Genomic DNA, 19,124 nt, shown 5'->3' with positions numbered 1-19,124 from the left:
TATTGTTGTGACAAAAAACTGGATTTCTTCAGAATGAATCATTTTCTCATCTAGGATAAGACTTTTTTTTAAATGTTTCAAATTAAATTCCAATCAATTCCTGAATTACCGATTTATTTTCCTACAGAAATTGTATTGACGTTTAATCAATGTTGACCTTTTTCAACCCCACAGAAATGTGTATTGTGTGCAACCATGCAGCAATGTTCAAACCACAATAGTAGCATTTCAAATTCTAATCAGCATCTTAAAAATGCCAACTTCTTACGATAAAGAGTTGGAATTATTTCTTGGAACATTTAAAATAAAGTGAAGCATAGGACATCCTCAAGTTTCTACTTGATATAATGGTGCAGACATTAAAAACGTGTTATAGGTTTTAATGGTTCATCGATCAAGCGTTATAAGAAGTCTGTCAAGCATTGAAGCAAGCAGAAAAAAATCTGCTTAGAATTGTCTTTCAATTTTGACTCTTCTTGCCTGGCATGCATAAAGGTTTGGTATTTATTTTTACTGGGTTTTATACCTTTCAAGTACCAAAGACTTCCATTGGCGATTTTAGCCATATGTAATATGTGGTCAATGAGCTAAAAGGTGGTCTATCATGAGTAAAATCCACATTGTTCGGCCCTAGTTGCTGTTTGTTACGATGTTATTATGATAAAAATTAAACAATCCACATGTATTTCAGTACAAATATAGTTTTACTAGAAAAGGACTTTATAAAACAGTGATAGTAAAACCTATCTGTAACACAGTGCCACATTCCATCTAAAATTCCATACAACAAGAATTGAGATACATTTCATCTAATTTATCATAAGCATCTTATAAAGCACCTCTACACCGACGGCAAAGCCTTTGGGAGCTATTTGGGGTCCAGCATCTTGCCCTAGGTATTTATAACCTGTTGGAAGCATAGGCTGGGGATTGGACCACTTACCCTTTTGTAAACTACTATTTACCCCCTGGGCAACAACCGCTCCTACAGCCTATATATTGTATATCATCTGCTTATGCAAACAAAACAACTCAGCTTAAAAATCAAAAAAGAACATGGCTCTTAAAATAAAAAATATGCTTTGCCACAGGAATACTAGAGTGAGAAATATTTACAGATATATTTGTAAGGTATGAAAATAAATGCCAAGTTTTACATTGATTTGGATTATAAAACTCTAATAGCCCTCTAAATGTAGAAGCAGAAGTTGGAAACAAGAAGTTGCTCAGTGATATATGAATACAAAATATATAAACATAAGTGATATACAAAATATTAGGAACATCCAAATGTTAAGCTGCAGCTCTAACTACTGGCTTCAACCTGAATTCACCTTGTCAGTGTGGCAGTAAAATAAGGAATGTCCCCAACATGTTGCATATAGTCTTGTGCACACTAAACAGCTTCTGCGGTGTGTTGCTGCTCACAGTTCAGGCAGTGATAGGCATGTTGTCCCTGTAGCAGGCTGGCCTCTGGGGGCCGCTGTAGCTGCACAAGTCCTGGTAGATGCGAGCCATCTGATCACTGGCCAAATTGTCAGACATGTCCAGGTTTGGGTTATTGCAGTAAGGCTGGGAGCGACGCATGTTTACTGCCTCCACCAGGTGCTGACAGTTTAACACCGTGATCTGCCGTTGGGAGATCAGACAGAAATATGAGTTATTGTTGTCAACATACAGCATTTGCAGAAATTGTTCTTTAGAAGTCTTTGGAAGCTGTCAATACGCCAATTTCTAGATTAAAGAAAATCTTTGTGTTGGCCAATCAGACTATAATTGAGTGAGACACGTTTTATGGCTTGACTGGTCTTACCTGCACAATGATCAGTTTGCTCTTGGCATTGCTGAGATCATGGAGCTCCTCTCCAAAACACAGAGTCACTGTCGGATCAGGAGCAGGAAACTGGCCATCCTGGTAAAGCTGTAGGGCTTTAACATTAAAAAGATTGTTTGTTATAAATCTATCAACATTCTGCTTTACTTATTGATACACGTTTTTTGGGTTTTGCATAGATTCATATAATTTAAATGACCGGATAATGTAAAGGCTTACCTTCAAGAAACTTTCCTGTATCAAAGATCTTCACTACGGCATCCCTGTCCAGTTTAGAAGGCATGGGGCTGTATTGTGAGCCCACTTCTGCCAGACCACTCCAGAAGACCCGGCTCTGGCACAACCTTTTGATGAAGATGCCCTCTTGGTTGGCACGGACAAGTACCCCTCTCTCCAGGTGGCCCAGGAGCTTACTTGTGCCATGGCGCTGGCGGTCATGCTCTATGAGCTCAGCAGGAGGGAAGTTAACACTCTGCATGCTGTCTGAACTGTAGAGAGCGCCACGTCCCAGGTGCTGTTGTGGGGAGATCCGGCAGCCTTCAGGATGAGTAACTTGTGTCGTGTGCATCAGCTTTCCTCCATAGAAGAAACTGACAATCATCTGGGAAAAAGCTGGAGTAGAAAACATTTTGTTAGCAGGGTGAATTAATAGAGGGCAAGGGCCAAAATAAATCCATTTGTGTTAATGCCTAACTGTAGGTCTACTGTTATTAATACGCTTTAATGAATGGCAAAAATACCTGAGCTGATATTGCCTGTGGGCAACAGGTCCTGATGCAGAGGGAAAGCTGGGAAAAACAGGAGGAAGATTTGAGTCAAGGCCCTTATTACCACAGTGGACATGACCACACTGTCATGTCATTAATTTTGCTGCATCATCAGAAATAACATTTTTCTTGCACTCAAAAGCAAATAGGCTCTTAGTCAGCCTGTTCAACAGGATGTTAGTCAATACTTCCATTACAGAGTTTAACCGACAAGCAAAGAACCTCTATTTAGCACCCACAAACACAAGGCATGTCATTGTGCTTTCCACTGTGGTTATGTTCAAAGACATTAGGGCGCATAGCGTTTAACGACATAAGAGTCTTACTTGACAGGGAAAAAAGGTGAGAGATATGGCTTTGCACTGCAGCCTACATTACTGCACCACTTACTGAAAACAAATGTCTTCATTTAGTCAGAGGATTATGTGTTGAATTGTAAAATGTTTACCATTGATGCTGCCTTGGGACCAATATTCTGGACTGGCCTGGATACTACTGGCCTGGCTTTCCTCCTGTAAAAAACAAAAAAACAATGTTATAAGCCACTGACAACAAAGCACCTTTGTACACTTCATAGTCACGCAGACCAAGTTCAGGTCCCGGTGGGGCAAACAGAAAAGAAAGTGACACCAAAGTTGAGTGTCAATAAAGGCAAAGTTAATCAAGCAACCGATGTTAGTGGTGCAAGAGAGAGATAAGGAATATGGTTTAATAAATGGTTTAATCAGATAGGTAGTCCTATACCTCTTTAATGAGCTCCTCTATCGCTGCAGGGCTGCAGTCCATGTCGGTTATATCACCAGAGCTGGTGGTCCCTGCCATGGTCATCACTGAGCTTTTGCCATCTGGTGAAAGAAGAATACATTAAGACTCTATTTGTTATACAAAAATGGAACTTCTTTTCATGATTCATAATTATTGCAGGAGAATACCAGGAACTTTACCCTGCAACATTGCAAAAGCAGTTCTAATGATAACCTTAAGGCAAATGTCAGTTAAAAGTAATCAAAACCGGCTTTAAGGACATCAATTGTTCACAAACTCACTCTTCTGCTCTTCCTCGGGCACAATGCGGTAGACTTTATAGGGCTCAGAGATATCCAGCTGCGACCGTTCTGCCACCTCTTCAAAGTCAGGGCTTTTATTCAGAGCACAGCGGAGTCTGGTCTTCCATGTTGCGGGTTCAGCCTTTTCCCCCTCCTTAAACTTGCCTTTAAACACAGCCCAGGCCTGTAGAGGGACAAAATAAATATGACTCATTATTTTGTGTAGGTTCTTTTAGTAAGTTGAATACTTTAATGAAAGAAACAGAAACAGAAAGAAAGCAAGAAAGACAATGTAGTTTAAAAATAATGACAAAAGGTATTTATTAGAAATGTAAGATTTTAAATATTAGTGTTACTGTTGGGCTTTGGCTTTGTTAATAATAATATGAATTTAATAAAAAAAATGAAAGTTTAGTAATGTTGTGTTTAAAATAAACATGCGTGTACAATGAAATGTGAAAGTATAAATAATACTTTAATTCTGTCACAAATAAATTGACTTGAAGAAGTCTAGAAAGATCAATCAAGATGTATTATGAAGTTTTGATTTTACGCGCAGCCTTGTGCGTAAAACCAAAAATCCATCCACAGTTATCTGTCTATGGGACCACATGAGAGTGGAGTCATACCTTGAAAATTGATGCGTCAACTTCTTGGTTGTAGTCCTGTTTCCCCGCGTGTTTCCATGGAATTCGGAACATAGTGCGGCTCTCATCCTCCCACAGCAGTCCCGAGTACTGCCCGCTCTGGATCTGCTCCACCAGCCACTGCTTCAGTCTGCGACCTCCCGTGTTTGACATCATGCTGGAGAAAGGATGTTCTGGAGAGTTCCCTTCAACGAGGAGGACATGTTCATGAAAGTTAGTAAACAAATATAACTATTTACAAAGTCTTATTTGAGTTTAATATACACATCGTTAAGCAAATTAAAACATTGACCCTTTGAAATCAAAAGTAAAAAAAAGCACTTACAGTTTAATGAGCTGTCAGCCCTGTGTGTTATATCCTGAGATGGTGATGGACGTCTGTCTGTGAAATGTATTATTGTGCTCGGTGTTATGAATGAAATAGCTTGGAGATGATGTGACGCTAACTCACTCCGACCAATGAGTGCGTTGAAGCTTCAGTAGACCAGCCCATTCCGGAAGTCTTTTTCTCCTAACTGCGGGCATTTACAAGAAATGGCCTGACACAAGCCATGGTTGTAAAGTCTCTGCCCACGCTAAAAAGTTACAGCGACGCGGGGCGATGAATAAACCGGGAGAGTCACAAGTTACCTTAAGTGCTGTGGGGGATTTCTGCGATCCAGACCAAAGTAATGCGTCCCTCCAGCGCCCGCTCAGTAGGGTACGAAAGAGAAACCTGAAAAGGTTCCTTTGCAGGTATTACACAGTAGCCCACTATACCCATCTGTATGATAATGTGTGAAAAAGTTAGTGTGTCGTGTCCCCTGGCCCTGGGACATATTCCTGTTTCATCATTCCTGGATATGATGGCGGTGGGCTTGAAAGGAAAATACTAAATGCGGATACATTTTTTTTATTTTGGGTCAGAGGAGCAATAACAGTGGACTTAGTAATAAAGCCACATTATATGTATTCTATCATCATCTTCATGGTTATCTAAGGAAAGACTAATGGCCAAACTTCAAAATGACAAAGCATACAAACTTTACAAAGCATACAATCATTTACTCTTAATGGATATTTTCATAGCACCACTGTGAAATCCCCCTGGGTCGGATGTAGCTGATACATTGATAACTATCAAATACATTTTAAACATTGTGTACATACAATAGTATTTTAGGATGTGCAATCAAACATGTTTATGTTTAAGCGTGTCAGATAAGATTTGCTGGTTCTCTTTTTTTTATAAAATAAATTGATATTTTTGAAGTTTAAAACGGCTCAGGTTTAAGGACAATTTACCTTCATTTCAATTGAGAAAATATTGAGCAGATTCATTGATAACGAAAATAATTTGTAATTATTGTCCTAACTTATGGCCTTGCTGATAAGATAAAGAGTATTTCTATTATCTTATCATTATTTGATTTAAAAAAAAACACCAGGAAACAACTCTCATTTATTGTATATGCCTATTATCATATTAGTTGTATTGACAATATTCTTTATAAATTCATAACAACATCACATGGAACAGATCATACCAGCTGCATTTCCTTGAAGCATTTATTTTTGTTTTATTTAGTTACTCGGAATGTATGCTTTCGGTTGTGTTAACTTGGAATTCCTGCCAGGGAAGAGCGTGTGAACATACACCTGATCAGACCATAGATTGCTTACTAAATCATATTTACCCCAATCATTCTTTTTCAACAGGAAATATAAAAAAATATCACAGAGGAAATGTGTTACAAGGAAACAGATGAGTTTGTATTCCTTGGAAGATTCTTTTGAGAGCATGTTGATGTACTTCAGGAAGTGAAAATCTTGAAGAAGCATTTCTGATTTGATTTCAGCAGTAGGCTATTGATGTGTCTCTTAAGGTTCAAGGTTCTTTATTTAGTCGTACGAACATAGCTACAGTGTAGTTATGCCGATGAAAATCTTGTGTCACAGGCTTCTCCAACAGAGCAACACAAAGCACAGATAAACAGAAAATATAGTGCAAGTAAATAGTAATACAAAAAGAAAAATAGTTTTAAAAAAGTGAAATAGTGAAATAGTGCAATAAGAGTCTATATGCAAGTTATTGAAATCGGATATATAGGTAAATAGATACATATATTTTTTAGTAGCAGCCAGAAGAATATTAGGGATGTTGTTTCAACTGTTCAGGTGTTTAACAGTCTTATGGCCTGTGGGATGAAACTGTCTCTGAGTCTGGTGGTTTTAGTCTGGATGCTGCGGTAACGCCTCCCAGACGGCAGCAGACAGAACTGTGTGTGGCTGGGGTTATGGGGGTCTTTTATAATCCGGAGGGATTTCTTCCTGAGGCGCTGGGAGCAAAGGTCCTCCATGGATGGTAGCTCCGTCCTGGTGATGTTCTGTGCAGTTTTCACCACCCTCTGTAAAGCCATACGATTGAGGGCGGTGCAGCTGCCGTACCAGGCCGTGATGCAGCCAGTCAGGATACTCTCTATGGTGCACCTGTAGAAGGTTCCATGTTGAACCTCCTCAGCCTGCGAAGGAAGAAGAGCCGCTGTCGAGCTAAGCACACCAAGCTTATGATAGAAAGACAAGTAGTACATGTTGAAGTGTGAACACATATATATTGTGATATTGATTTTGGTAGGCTTTTAGTAAATATTATGAATAGTTTGACTGAGCCATATAAAGCCATATACACCTTTAAATTACATTCCCAAGTAATCCTGAAATGTGTAATAAATGAAATCAATGTCTTCATTAAATACTGTTTAAAGTTCATGCATAGTTTGATCTTTGTAATGTAATTACATTTTAAAGTACATATCTTATTGATGGTTATGCCAACATAATTGTATTTTGTTTTCATATCTCATGTTTGATACCATGAACTTTTAACAATTAACAAAAAAGGGTGTAAGCCTGTATTATTTTAATGAGAATTTCAAGTGAGTAAAAACACTGTTTACGTTCATGAAGCTGCACATTCAGTGTCTTGTGCTGAAGAAAGCTTTAGCAGATGATCTGCTGAGTAAATCCCAGAAACCAGCCAAATCTTAAACGCAAACCGAAATAACAGAAAAGCTTTTATTGGTTTGATGGTGTGGTAGTCAAGCAGCTTCATGATACAAGCAGCTAATGTAAAGGTGAGCTAACAATACTAACATCTTAATGATCTTCCCAGGATTTCTTTAAATCACATGACACGTCATAGTGTTGATATTATAGATTTATTTGTATTTCCATTGTTTTTGTCAAGTCACTGCTTTTTATTATAAAACATAAACAACAATTTCATAAATACACAATTAAAACAATTAACTGTAACCATGAATCTGTAACACAAGTGACGTATAAATCAGCTTTATCACAATGAAAAGATATATCAGAGCTTCAGTCAAATCAGGAAGATGTTATAATTTGGACTGGAGAGATGTAGTTGTGTAGCTTCCAAATCAACCTGCTATGTATTAAAGGAACATTTTACCAATCGTTTACCTTGCTTCACATGTTACTCCGAGTTGTGGGCCATTATCTTAAGCACAGTATGGATCAACAGATGCCGCCAGTGGCTTATCTTACATGAGTAGATGGTTGACAAACCACAGAGGGTTTGGCTGTTTTACTTGTTCTCTTTTGTCCTCTCTGATAAGAAAAAGCTCAGCAGCAGGTTTGTTGGCTGGGTAATGACAGAGCCAACTCAAAGCTTTTCCTCCCTTGCTACCCAGCATTTGTATCATTAGTTTCCAGTGTTGCTGCTGGATTCTGTTGCAGACATTGGTTCAGTTGGTAGCTTGACCTTTTATTCAAAAAGTGTTACAGTCGGAATGAGTTGCAGAGTATTCAACTGTGTGGAAACAAATGCTGTTTTCTACACGGGCAGTGATGTGCTACAGGAATATATTTATTGTTGTCAAAACATTTTTAAGTGGCAAGTGTATTTTCTAAAGACATTGTGACTGTATTTTACTAGTATAAGCAATGTAAATGGTGTTCACATATTTGACAGGCATTCGAACCCACCAAGCAACATCCCTAACTTCAGTGTTGATCAAAGAGTAAGCCGTAACTGCAAAGTGGTATTAATCTTAATAACTGCTCAAAATATTGTGCACAAACAAATTCACAAATTAGTTGTAGATTTGTGGATTTCATTGTCCAACACGCAGTCTAGACATCCGCATTATTGAAGACAAAATGTTCCTTTAAGACTGCAATAATCAGACACTCCTTTAAGGCTTCTGAGCTGAACATTGCAGCTGTGTACTTCATTCATCATGGCTAAGGTGCTGAAGTGTTAAGAGTAAGGCATCAATACTCTGGTTTTGGCTGTACTCAGTTAAGGGAGCAATGGGAGGTTCTGGTAGTGGATTAGATTCTGTAGCCCAATTCTAAATCAACCTCCATTTATAAAAAAATATGAAACAGATGCAAATAAAATATGAAAGTCTTGCTTTAAAGGGTATTATTTATTTGTATCCTATGTTTTCAGAGTTGAGGAGATGGTTGATTTGGAATTGAGTACAGAATAATAACTACTGCCAGTTACAGGCAGCATTAGCTGGCTTCAGCATGATTGGACGCCCGTTTCTCAGCTGCTGGCTTGTGGATCCCCAGGGTTGGACGGTAGAGCAGAGACACCTTGATTTAACCTGCGGCTGTCTGCTCTTCTGCGCTGGCTCTCCTGTTGCTCCGTGTACTGACTCAGCAGGGCCCCCACCTGATCCTGGTCATTAAAAGGACAGGGATCGAAACTAGAGTGCAACCACGATCGGTACTGGGGACAAGAGGACAAAGACAAAGAAGTAACTGAGTAAATGTCCATGTGTTAAGATCCAATGACATCTTACAAATACCGAGCAGACAATACAGTTTATGCATATTTGTAGTGGCTTCGACAGGCACAAGAAATGTACTCCGTCTCCTCAGCTTACTTCCTCACCTTAATCTACACAAACAACACAAACATCCAAGGAGATCTTTGACGAGTGGTACCTCATTCAGACATACAGTGTCTTCAAACAGCGAATCCAATCTGAAATTGTATATATTCTTTGCTTCATGTCTGGCATATCTTTGCATTGAAGTCTCATATATTTTCTTTCATAAGCACTGAATTAACCTGATCGGATTTCCATTTCTACATCAGTTTTCTTAAAAAAAAGACACCAAGATCAAAGTAACTGTATTTCTCTAGTTTTGGTTATTCATGTAACATTACATTAGGCAACACCGTATCGTTTATACTTAGAGACCTTGCCAGTTTTGTGAGCATGAACTCTGTCCAAAAGCCCTTAATACAGTGAACGAAACGCAAAAAAAAAGTTTATTTGAAATACGGAACTACTCCCAATATACTAAATGTTCATGTTGGCATGTCTTAATCTTTCCAGAAACATATTAGATGACTTCAACCCTAGAGCAAAAACTATTTCATTAAACTCCCTTCATGAAACTGAGTGCCATTTGCCTTTTCAGTTTGTTTTAAGGGTTCAAAAAGTGTATTGGTCGCTTGGTCTGATCAGAAGTTCAAAGATCACTTCCGACTTCCGATGGTTTAGTTAGAGAGGATTTTTTTAAAGAGATGCTTTAGCAGTATAATTATTTTGTACAGTTAAAGATGATTTGAGATGTATTTTCACTAGAAGTCAGACTTAGTTTGTATTAATTGATGCAGTCTTCTTTTACAGTAAAGAGTTTCAATGCTGGTTGAAAGCAAATGGTTAAAAAATAAAATAGGAATTGAAATTTAACAAATAATGTTTAGGAAATTATTTGTATTTGTGCAATACCATAATATTTAAAAAATACAATGAAGTGAAAGTCACTGAGGGTAAAACAATCATCTCCATAAATGTAGTATTCTCTTCAACTCAAAAACCTCAACCAGTATAGCACTGACAAATGAATCATTAAAGGCACAGTATTAAGATTAGCATCAGTAAGCACACTGATATCAGCCACAATATAACGCTAACTTCAATTGTGTCATCTTGAAAATGAAAATGAGTTTGTTATCAACTTCAAAGTCTGTTTCAAGTCTTCAACATCTGAATCCTTGATACAATCAGGTAGCGCGCCCAAAAGGTGGAATTTGTTCTGTTAGAGCTCGAGACATAACCTCAAAATTAGACAAAAGGTGGATTTGAGATGGCTAGTTAACTGGGAAGTCTCACAGGGCACACAGCTATTTGAAGATGGTATTTATCCTTCCTTTAGGTCTAGAAATGGGTAACTCTGGCCTTAAAGTCATCTTTAATTATTTAATTGGCATTTGTATACTCCATTCAGGACTTTTCAGCATAGGATGGACTACAATATCAAACTTTTTTTATTTGTATTACATTTGCAGGATACAATGCTGTGGCAGTGAATGTTTTTACATCTGATAACTACATTCTTAAGGATTCCTTCATTTTTATGTGAGGCATATGTGGGAAAAACACAAATACAAAAATCCCATTTCCTCTTAAATCCTCGAAATCAATGCAAGATCTACAAACAATGATCTTTTTTTCAGTCATGTTGTGTTGCAAGATGCTGACAGTAACACTAGACACGTGATGAGCAGTACTGAGCTAATGCAATCCAAGCAAACACCCTGCAGTTCCCCTTCTCTAGCCAATGGTCCGTGCCACTGTAATGGAATTACAAATAACGTGCCTCCAAGCAACTAAAATGCTGCAAAATGTTAAAGGCTGTGAGCACCTACCTACAGTGTGTTAATATTTAACACATACTACCAATGGTATGAGTCTACAGACAAAATGGCTCAAGATGAAATGCTCCAAACCAGAAAGTTTGAATTATGTACTATAAGTAGCTTTTATCCTCACAGTGAAAGTAGAAATGGGGCTAAATGCCACACCCATCACAAAGAATAAGTCCACTGTAAACATCCCCTTTAAATTGTGTGATTTAAAAAATGGACAAAACACAAAATATAATACAGGTGAGAAGTCACAGTTTGCAGTAAAGGTCAAAACCCCTTTACACCGAGGAGGATTAGAACAGCTTGCTCCACGTTCTGATGTTAATATTAAGAATAAATGAGGTTTTTTTTAGAAACACCATTCAATTATTTATATGAACCTTGTTGAAAGTAAGATTCACAAATCTCTGTTCCACTATAAAGTGCAAGAAGTCCTCCAAAACCTCTTGACAAAAAGAGATTAACAAAAATGGGGGCGACTTTTGAGCCACTTTAAACGAGAATATTATATTATTTGTTTATTTGATGCTCTGTGCTGCTGTTAAATCTCTGGCTGTAGCTGAGAATCTCATGAATATACAAAAATAAAATAAAACAATACATATATCAACACAACATCATGTTCAATGACAAGAGAGCAACAGTAAACACTTGATATGTTAACATCAGCATTCATTTGAGTGCAAAGGATGTATGGGTTTCCAATCTATATCTAAGTTGTTTTGAGTTTCTAACAGCACGACGTAACACAATGTTTTTTTGAAAATGGAAAACTATATTAATTTGTAAACATGGTAATCTAAAAATACAACCTAAAACACACTCTGGCTTCATCACTGCCAACTGTAAAAGGGTCTGGGTGTCTTTGTGTTTTGTACGTGTCTTCACCATGTCAGTGTGTGTACCTCTGAGACTTGTGTTGTCTGGTACTGCTGCAGTTGTTCCTGGAAGCCACAGTTTGGGCCGACAAAGGATCGAACCGCCTTCACTGCAGACAGACACTCCTCCCAGCTGAAGGGGGTGACAGTCATCAGGTAGGCCACCACCATGGTCGTGCTGCGGGACACACCTGCGAGGCTGCAGCAGAGCACACGGCTCAGTCACAGTCACTAAGCAACTGCTTTTCTAACTGTATTGCCACTGGTCAAAGGTTCAAAACAGAACAGCTACTAAATTGTTTTACTTTGGATTGTTTTTGGTTATGTCCTTTGAGAAATACTACAAGATAGCATCACTAGTGGACATGATGTGTCTTGAAGTCTTTACAACTTTAAAAATAAAAACCTACCAGTGAACGAGACAAGATCCACCACTCAGGCGACATTCATGGATGAAGCTGATGCACTCTTTAAAATGCTGTGATCTGGAAAATAAAAAGCAAACAAACTATAAAACGGATAAATAGCAACAATTCTGTTTGTCGTTAGCAGTACACAAAAGAGAAACTGAAATTTTGAATGAAAAACAACTTTATTACTATTGCTCATTAAATCAGGGAACTGGCTTGGTTTTGCTAAGGTAGAGCAGGGTTGTAAAGCTAAAAATAGATTACACAGTATAGGATATGAGAAAGGACACCTTGAACTGAAACTCCTGCGTTGAGGCCCTGACATGCAGTATGTTGCTGAAACTATGATGATATGATACTGTTCTGATTTTGACAGAAACTGCAGGTAAATCTCAAACATAGTGAGGAGTCCCAGAATGGGGCTGTTTTAAGCTTAATTTTCACGTATGAAATGACAGGGAGTGGTGATTTTTATTTCAACAACTCCAGCTTGTCATGTGAGACAGAGGTTAGGTCTGCTCAAACTGAGAGTCTGTGGTAGACCAGAGCACAGACAGTAGGGACAGACAAGGGAAGTAACTGGCCCTGTTTTTGTCCATCTGCAAATTTACATCAGGTCCCAGCTTTATTCATTCTGTCCCTACGAATGATCAAGTGAGTCGATGAAATAGCAATTTAAGTCCTGTTATATGGTAGAACACTCGTGATTGGGTGCTTTTCAAACAAGATATGAGTCTATGTTGAAATACAAATGGACACGAAGCACCCCAATGTGGTGCAACTGCTTCTCAGATATCCCACTTGTTCACTGTCAGTAAACACTGATGGTCTTTTACATTTCAAGAAGTGCATGGCTGATAGCAGCGCCTCCTGAGGAGCAGATGCTGGTTACTCAATAGCAGACAGAATAACAGACTGGGGTTAAAATAGATTGACTACTTTTTTCCTCCTTTCCGAGATCCAAACTCCTCTTAAAATCATGTCTGCTCAGCATTTAGTTCTGTCTTCCTAGCACAGAGGTTTCCGGCCGTCTTGTTTAATATGCAGAAAATTAACTTGTGACAAAGATTTGAGGTTTTAACGAGTTCAATCTTCAGAAAAATACAGACACAATTGTTGAGCTGCTGTATATATGAAATGCAAACATTGTTTGTGCAATTCTTTGCTACGGGGAAATTGGATATTATTACAACACAATATGCATAGGAAATAATTGCAAAACAAATTAAGAAAAAAGAAAAACCATAGTGGAGACGCTGACTCCTCGCACAAATGCACATTTCCTTTTTGGAAATACTTGATGCAAATGAGTTCACACCTGTTCATTAAAACCATAGCTTTTGGTCATGAGATGTTCACAAAGAAGGGGAATCCCTGGCCGTCCACAAACGGGTACATGTGCATGTTAGCAACTATATAAATCAACACCAAAGGCCTTTTCAATTAAATACTTGTATTAATTCAGAGGGCTATTATATCCCCACACCGGGTTTCAATTCAACATTAACCTCGATAACATCGACAGGAATGGTCACCAAGTTGGGCTTTTATGTTGCAATTAGCCGTTACTGACATTTAACCTTTATTAGGCCACACGTCATCCAGTGAATGTTTGCAAATCAAAGAGATATATGTTCCTGAGGCCCTGACGAAGTTTGTGACTTTGGTTGAAATTACATTTTGTAAGATGTTCCTTGTTCTGAAAAGGGTCTTCGGAGGGCTGTCATTTTATTTATCTTCTTCATTTTTTTCTTTCTTGTGGTAAGTGATGCAGCCAATTGATACAATAACTGTAATGCATGAATATACATATGAATCGAAATCCTGAAATCTGTTCAAAAGTACAGGCACAACAGCTTATAGGAAGTTAAAGTTTTTGCAGACAGCTTCAAACTGCGACAGGCCACAGAGGCTCCCTTGCTGGTGGTGAGCATGGCGGTGCGTCAGTTGGCCTCTCCCCCCCCCACCAGTCAGACCAGTGATTGTGACAGAGGGGGTTTATTAAATCCTTGGGTGGTCGAGGCCAACAGCCAGATGTCACTAAGGTTTCCTTCCTCTGTTGCCTGAGGGAAGGACACTTGATTGCGACACTGGAGGTCAGACACCTCCAACCCAGCCCAATCAGCAACATCCAACCAAACCTCAATTCTCATTAAGTTGCATTTTACCCAGCGCTGTTTTCTTTCTCACAAAGTAAAGCAAGTTCCTCTTCCAACCCGGACAACGCAATGACTGTCCAACTCAGACCCAACAGGGTTAAATCTGCTAATCCGAAAAAAAAAAAAAAAAATGGATTGACAATTGAATCAGGAAATTAGAATTGAGAATTTTTAATTGAGGAGTATTAATACAGGATATTAAAAGCCTTTGACACCAAAGACCAATTTCAGCTTGCATTAAACCCATTCTATGATTACAACATACAGCAACCCCTCACCAGCTCCAGTACTGACTGGGGTCGCAAGCAATACAAAATTAGACTTCTCTTTTTCATTGACGCCCAATGTCTAACCTCTTATTGACGGCTTTGTGCCTTCAGCCCATCTCAAGCATGAAGTCAAAATAATGTAACAAAATCAACAGAAATGCAATGACTAATGCATTGTGTTCATTAGGGGTGGAGGGACAGCTCATGCTCTTTCAACACCAAGTCTGCCTCCGGCCCATTGGACGCACAGTTCCCTGTCTCTGCTCTCCTTTTATATATCTCTATCTCACAGAAACAAACAGACGTAGAAACACCAAAAATAAACATATTTTAGCGCTCATGTTTCTTTAGAAACCGTACATAAGGAACGTCATTGTGAAGGGTTTCTTTTATTTAAAGTAGCTAAAAGTCACAAGATGAATATAGGATTTGTATCAACTAAGAGATACTGGTCACTTTTCCCTCTACTGTGTTGTCTAAATGTGCGCTTAATTCCCTTTCCACAATCACATTTCCTTCCCTTCTTGTAATGTAATCGTGATTTAATTGTTGTTGTTTATTTATTGTTCCCATAGTTTTCCATCACTATTGAATTAATATTATTTTTAATATATAAATGTTGTGTTCACAGTTCCCTATGAAATTGTGTATTTTAATATTATTCAGGTGAAGGCTTTGAATAGGCCCAGTGGATTTTTGCCTCTTCCTGCACTGTATATTATTTGTTTTCTGTTATGTTTGTGTATTGTGCATTTCTAAATTGTGCCAAACAACAAACTAAACTAAACTAGGCAATTTCCTATAGTAAATGTCTTTAAACTTTTCTTTTTAATGACTGATTTTAAATGCCATTAACTTAATGTCTTTCATTTTTTGTAAAGCACTTTGAATTGCCTTGTGTTGAAAAGTGCTATATAAATAAACTTGCCTTGCCTTGCCTTGCCTAAACTACGAACAGGAATCATGTAATTACATTTGTTTTCCAAACTGTCAAAAGATTTCATATAATATTAAAACGGTTTGGGTGCTGTCACACCCAGGGACCGAAATCTGGAGGGTAATGTGTTGAAATAATACTTCATGACTCATCAAAGGTTCACAAAGTTAACGACTTTTAAAATATGGGGTATGTGTGTGCGTGTGCGTGTGTGTGTGTGTATACACGCATTTTTACTCACAGGTTCTGGTTGGAGGCATCAGCAGCTTGAATACAAAGGTAAGTCTTGTCCTGTTAAAAATACATGAAAAACTGTTACATGTAAAAATGCACCAATACGTTCACAGGTAGGTCCTTCAGGTGATCTCCTGCATTTTCTGTCTCATGTAAGCCCAAGAATGTGTGCTCTATGTCTGGAGCCCAAAACATTTTTTACTTAGATTACATGTATAGTATCAGTCTCAGCACATAACTTTGAATAATGTGGACTTTACCTTCCCTTAATTAAGAATCTACACTTTCAGTCATTTCTAATTCCACAAGATTAAAATGGCTTCATATCAACTCTATATATAGTTTCTAAGATGAATACCTTTTGTTTATACATGCACACAGCACCCCACATTTGAACTCTCAGGCACATAACTCTCTTGCTTCATCTATAACTCATCACCACCCCCAGCTGGTTGACAGGACACATCACACTATTACATGCAAAGTCATACCGTACAAATAGTTTGAACCATCCAACATGGATTTTCCACTAACCTCAAACACGGGTTTAGCATTGTTGTATACAGATAGGATGTGGGTGATTCCATTATTAGCCAGACTTTCCCTGTTTTCAGCATCTGGGACAAAAAGATTGAGGAAAATATTTCACTATAATGTCATTGAATTTCAAACCAAACATAACAACAATGTCATAATGTTAGCTGTTGCAAAAGCAGCTCTGTCGGCTGTTTACTGCTTAAAAACGTTCGGTACAGTGAGGCCTGCGGTCACTTGTTCCTGTCAGTTGAGCTAATTTTAGTCTTTATGCTTATGCCATCATGGGAAGCCACCATCACAACAGCTAAAGTTAGCAAGCTGTGAATGGCACATTAGCTGGGAAGGGGTTGTTCCAGGCCAGGGACATGCTTATTAATAACTGATGATTCTTATTTTATGTGAAGGAACAACTTTTTTTTTGTCATCAAGACATTTGAATTAATCTGAAATCTATGTTTGTCAAGAGAACTTCCTGACAAAAAATATCTAATTTTGATAGTTACAACTTTGTGTTAAACTGTATGTAAGCAGAGCACTTACATTTGAAACTATCCAGTAAAAATTTACAAATTAAAAAATCTTGATCCATATTGTTTTAAGGAATACTGCGCAAAGATATATGTTTGGTAAAAAAAGTGTTGCGATACTCTACAGTAGCCTCCGACCCCACTGTGTATGTATCAGATTTACAAACATCAAATAAAGTTACCTGATGTTTGTCTTACCTCTTATATTCCCGAGGTAGAGTCCATCAACAACCTGTGAAGCAAAAGTCAGAGACATGTTGCATTCAGGTTAGATATTTTTTACAGTCAAGCTTCAAAATCTTCACTCAACTTTCCCAGGGTTGAGCCAGATTGGATTTAAGGCTTAAGGCTTAAGGACCAAGCAGCAGGAAGAACAGCCATACAAGGCCTGAAGCAACGATGCATGATTATCTGGACGAAGTGATGAGTGGCAAGCCGCCACTGAGTGTTGCTGTACCACGTAGTCGTAGCAGTACCATGGAGCACCAGGGGTCTAAAGATAATAAAGGGCTGGATATCCTAAAATGTGTGACTTACTCACCCTGCACAGTTTGGTGCCAATTAAAAATGGAAATACATATGATATTGATACAAAGTTATCACGTTCTATTGAATATCAAAAACACAAGACATCAATTACATGTTTCATGACTTCTCATCATCATTTGACAAGTAATTTGTTATGTCAACGTATCAAAAAGGGTAAATCATAAGCCAACCTGAAATCAAGAAGAACAATGTTGCAAGAATCTATTGATTTGAAATAAGTACAATATGAATGGTCAGAGGGACAGAGGTCAGGCCCAGTTGCAGCATCTCTGCATGGATTAATAAGTGCCTTGCATTGGGGCACTTCAGATGGTTGGAAGGAGGAGCCAGAAACTAATGTACCAACAATCTGAGTGTTCAGTACAATCATTTACCTCTGCATCTTATGATTGCATTACAAATCTAGAAAAAAAAATCAGATCTTAGCTAAGAGGAAGTCTTGGTTTATGCTGTTTACACATTATTGAAACATTTAAAAACCGATCTATCTGCACCCAATATCCTAAATGCATTCTATCTAATGTCACGTTACTTATTAAATAGTTTGACCAATTACAGAAAAGGTAGGCACGCATTTTCCTCAGCTGTGCTGAGTTTACCATTAAGAAGCCCATGACTACTACAACATGCATTATAAATAGCCAAAGCCTACCTTATTCATTCCATTTCCCATGTTGACTCCGAATCGGTCTTCGATGAGCTAACACTTTAATATATAGATCTGCTGCGATATGTTAACAAGGACTTTGAATCCAAATCGCGAAGCTGGACTGAGTGACTTCAACTCATAACACAGTGCAAATCCTTCGCTTCCACCGCTACGTTTGTCTTTTATTCCACAACATTATTAAATGGCACTAACGTGTTTAACACAGTAGCCTTGTATTTGTATTACAGCCTTAACCTCGCTTTAGATCCAACAATAGTTCCGTCATTCTGTACCGTCTTCCGGATTGTTTTTGACGTGAAACAACTGCAGCTGCGGGTTCATCCGGTAAGTGACATCACAGCCTGTTTCACCTTCAACAGAGTGGGATTTAGAAGTGCAGATCATGAGGAAGACATACATCCTATGACGTAGCAATTTAGTAACACCGACTGGGGAAAATTATGGAGGTGACGTAGTTTATTCTTTAAATGGGCAAACACGGAATCCCACGTGTAATTCCTAAACACCTACCTATATTCTTGTTTTGAGAGCATGGTGATATACATGACAAACTATTCCACAGTTTGATGAAAGCATTCGACAAAAGCCACTAAAAATTGTAACCCAATTGTACAGCGTCAACAGGTAATGAGGGTGTTTCTAACCTACGGTTCTTTGCATGCATGTAAAAGTTCACCACCCAAGGGCGTAGGTTTTGTTTCAGAAACAAATGCATTTTTTTTCCTGCATGGTTACACTTAATCGATATAACAATAACACGTTATGATTGATTTTCTAAACGCTTACCTTAACTAATGTTACCATTAGCCTCAGGTGACTACATGGTAAAATGTGTTGTCAAGGTTTTAAGTTCATTACAGAGGGAAAGGCTCTCCAGTGTCACCTACCTGATTTTTTAAGACAGAAGTCAGAGGGTAACCAATAAGAATACAAAATGTTTATGACAAACTGGAATTTCATTCAAAATGACAAATGTCAATT

General features: G+C 38.2%; 2 protein-coding genes across 3 annotated transcripts; both read right to left on the bottom strand.

Moving 5' to 3' along the window:
• Positions 1-685: 685 nt before the first annotated feature.
• Positions 686-4,764, bottom strand: irf8 (interferon regulatory factor 8). The gene is made up of 9 exons (XM_079665600.1): positions 4,620-4,764; positions 4,277-4,479; positions 3,648-3,831; positions 3,346-3,446; positions 3,050-3,113; positions 2,575-2,622; positions 2,054-2,446; positions 1,814-1,929; positions 686-1,629 (listed from the first exon to the last, which is right to left on the bottom strand). The coding sequence occupies exons 2-9, from the start codon at positions 4,448-4,450 to the stop codon at positions 1,432-1,434; spliced, it is 1,278 nt and encodes a 425-aa protein (XP_079521726.1). The 5' UTR covers positions 4,451-4,479; positions 4,620-4,764; the 3' UTR covers positions 686-1,431.
• A 2,708-nt stretch (positions 4,765-7,472) lies between these two features.
• Positions 7,473-18,531, bottom strand: dusp22a (dual specificity phosphatase 22a; the record flags this gene model as incomplete). Of its 2 annotated transcripts, XM_079664909.1 has the most annotated exons (7): positions 7,473-9,038; positions 11,879-12,050; positions 12,262-12,336; positions 15,868-15,917; positions 16,395-16,477; positions 17,123-17,156; positions 18,126-18,531. In XM_079664909.1, the coding sequence occupies 7 exons, from the start codon at positions 18,144-18,146 to the stop codon at positions 8,853-8,855; spliced, it is 621 nt and encodes a 206-aa protein (XP_079521035.1). In that variant the 3' UTR covers positions 7,473-8,852. The 2 variants fall into 2 exon arrangements, with proteins under 2 accessions (XP_079521035.1, XP_079521034.1); XM_079664908.1 differs by lacking the exon at positions 18,126-18,531 and having other exon boundaries at positions 17,123-17,180.
• Positions 18,532-19,124: the final 593 nt, after the last annotated feature.

Source organism: Notothenia rossii, assembly GCF_949606895.1.
Source record: "Notothenia rossii genome assembly, chromosome: 2".
Lineage (NCBI taxonomy): Eukaryota > Metazoa > Chordata > Actinopteri > Perciformes > Nototheniidae > Notothenia > Notothenia rossii.
The sequence above is the reverse complement of the archived record's forward strand: the minus strand, read 5'-3'. Positions and strand labels throughout refer to the sequence as shown.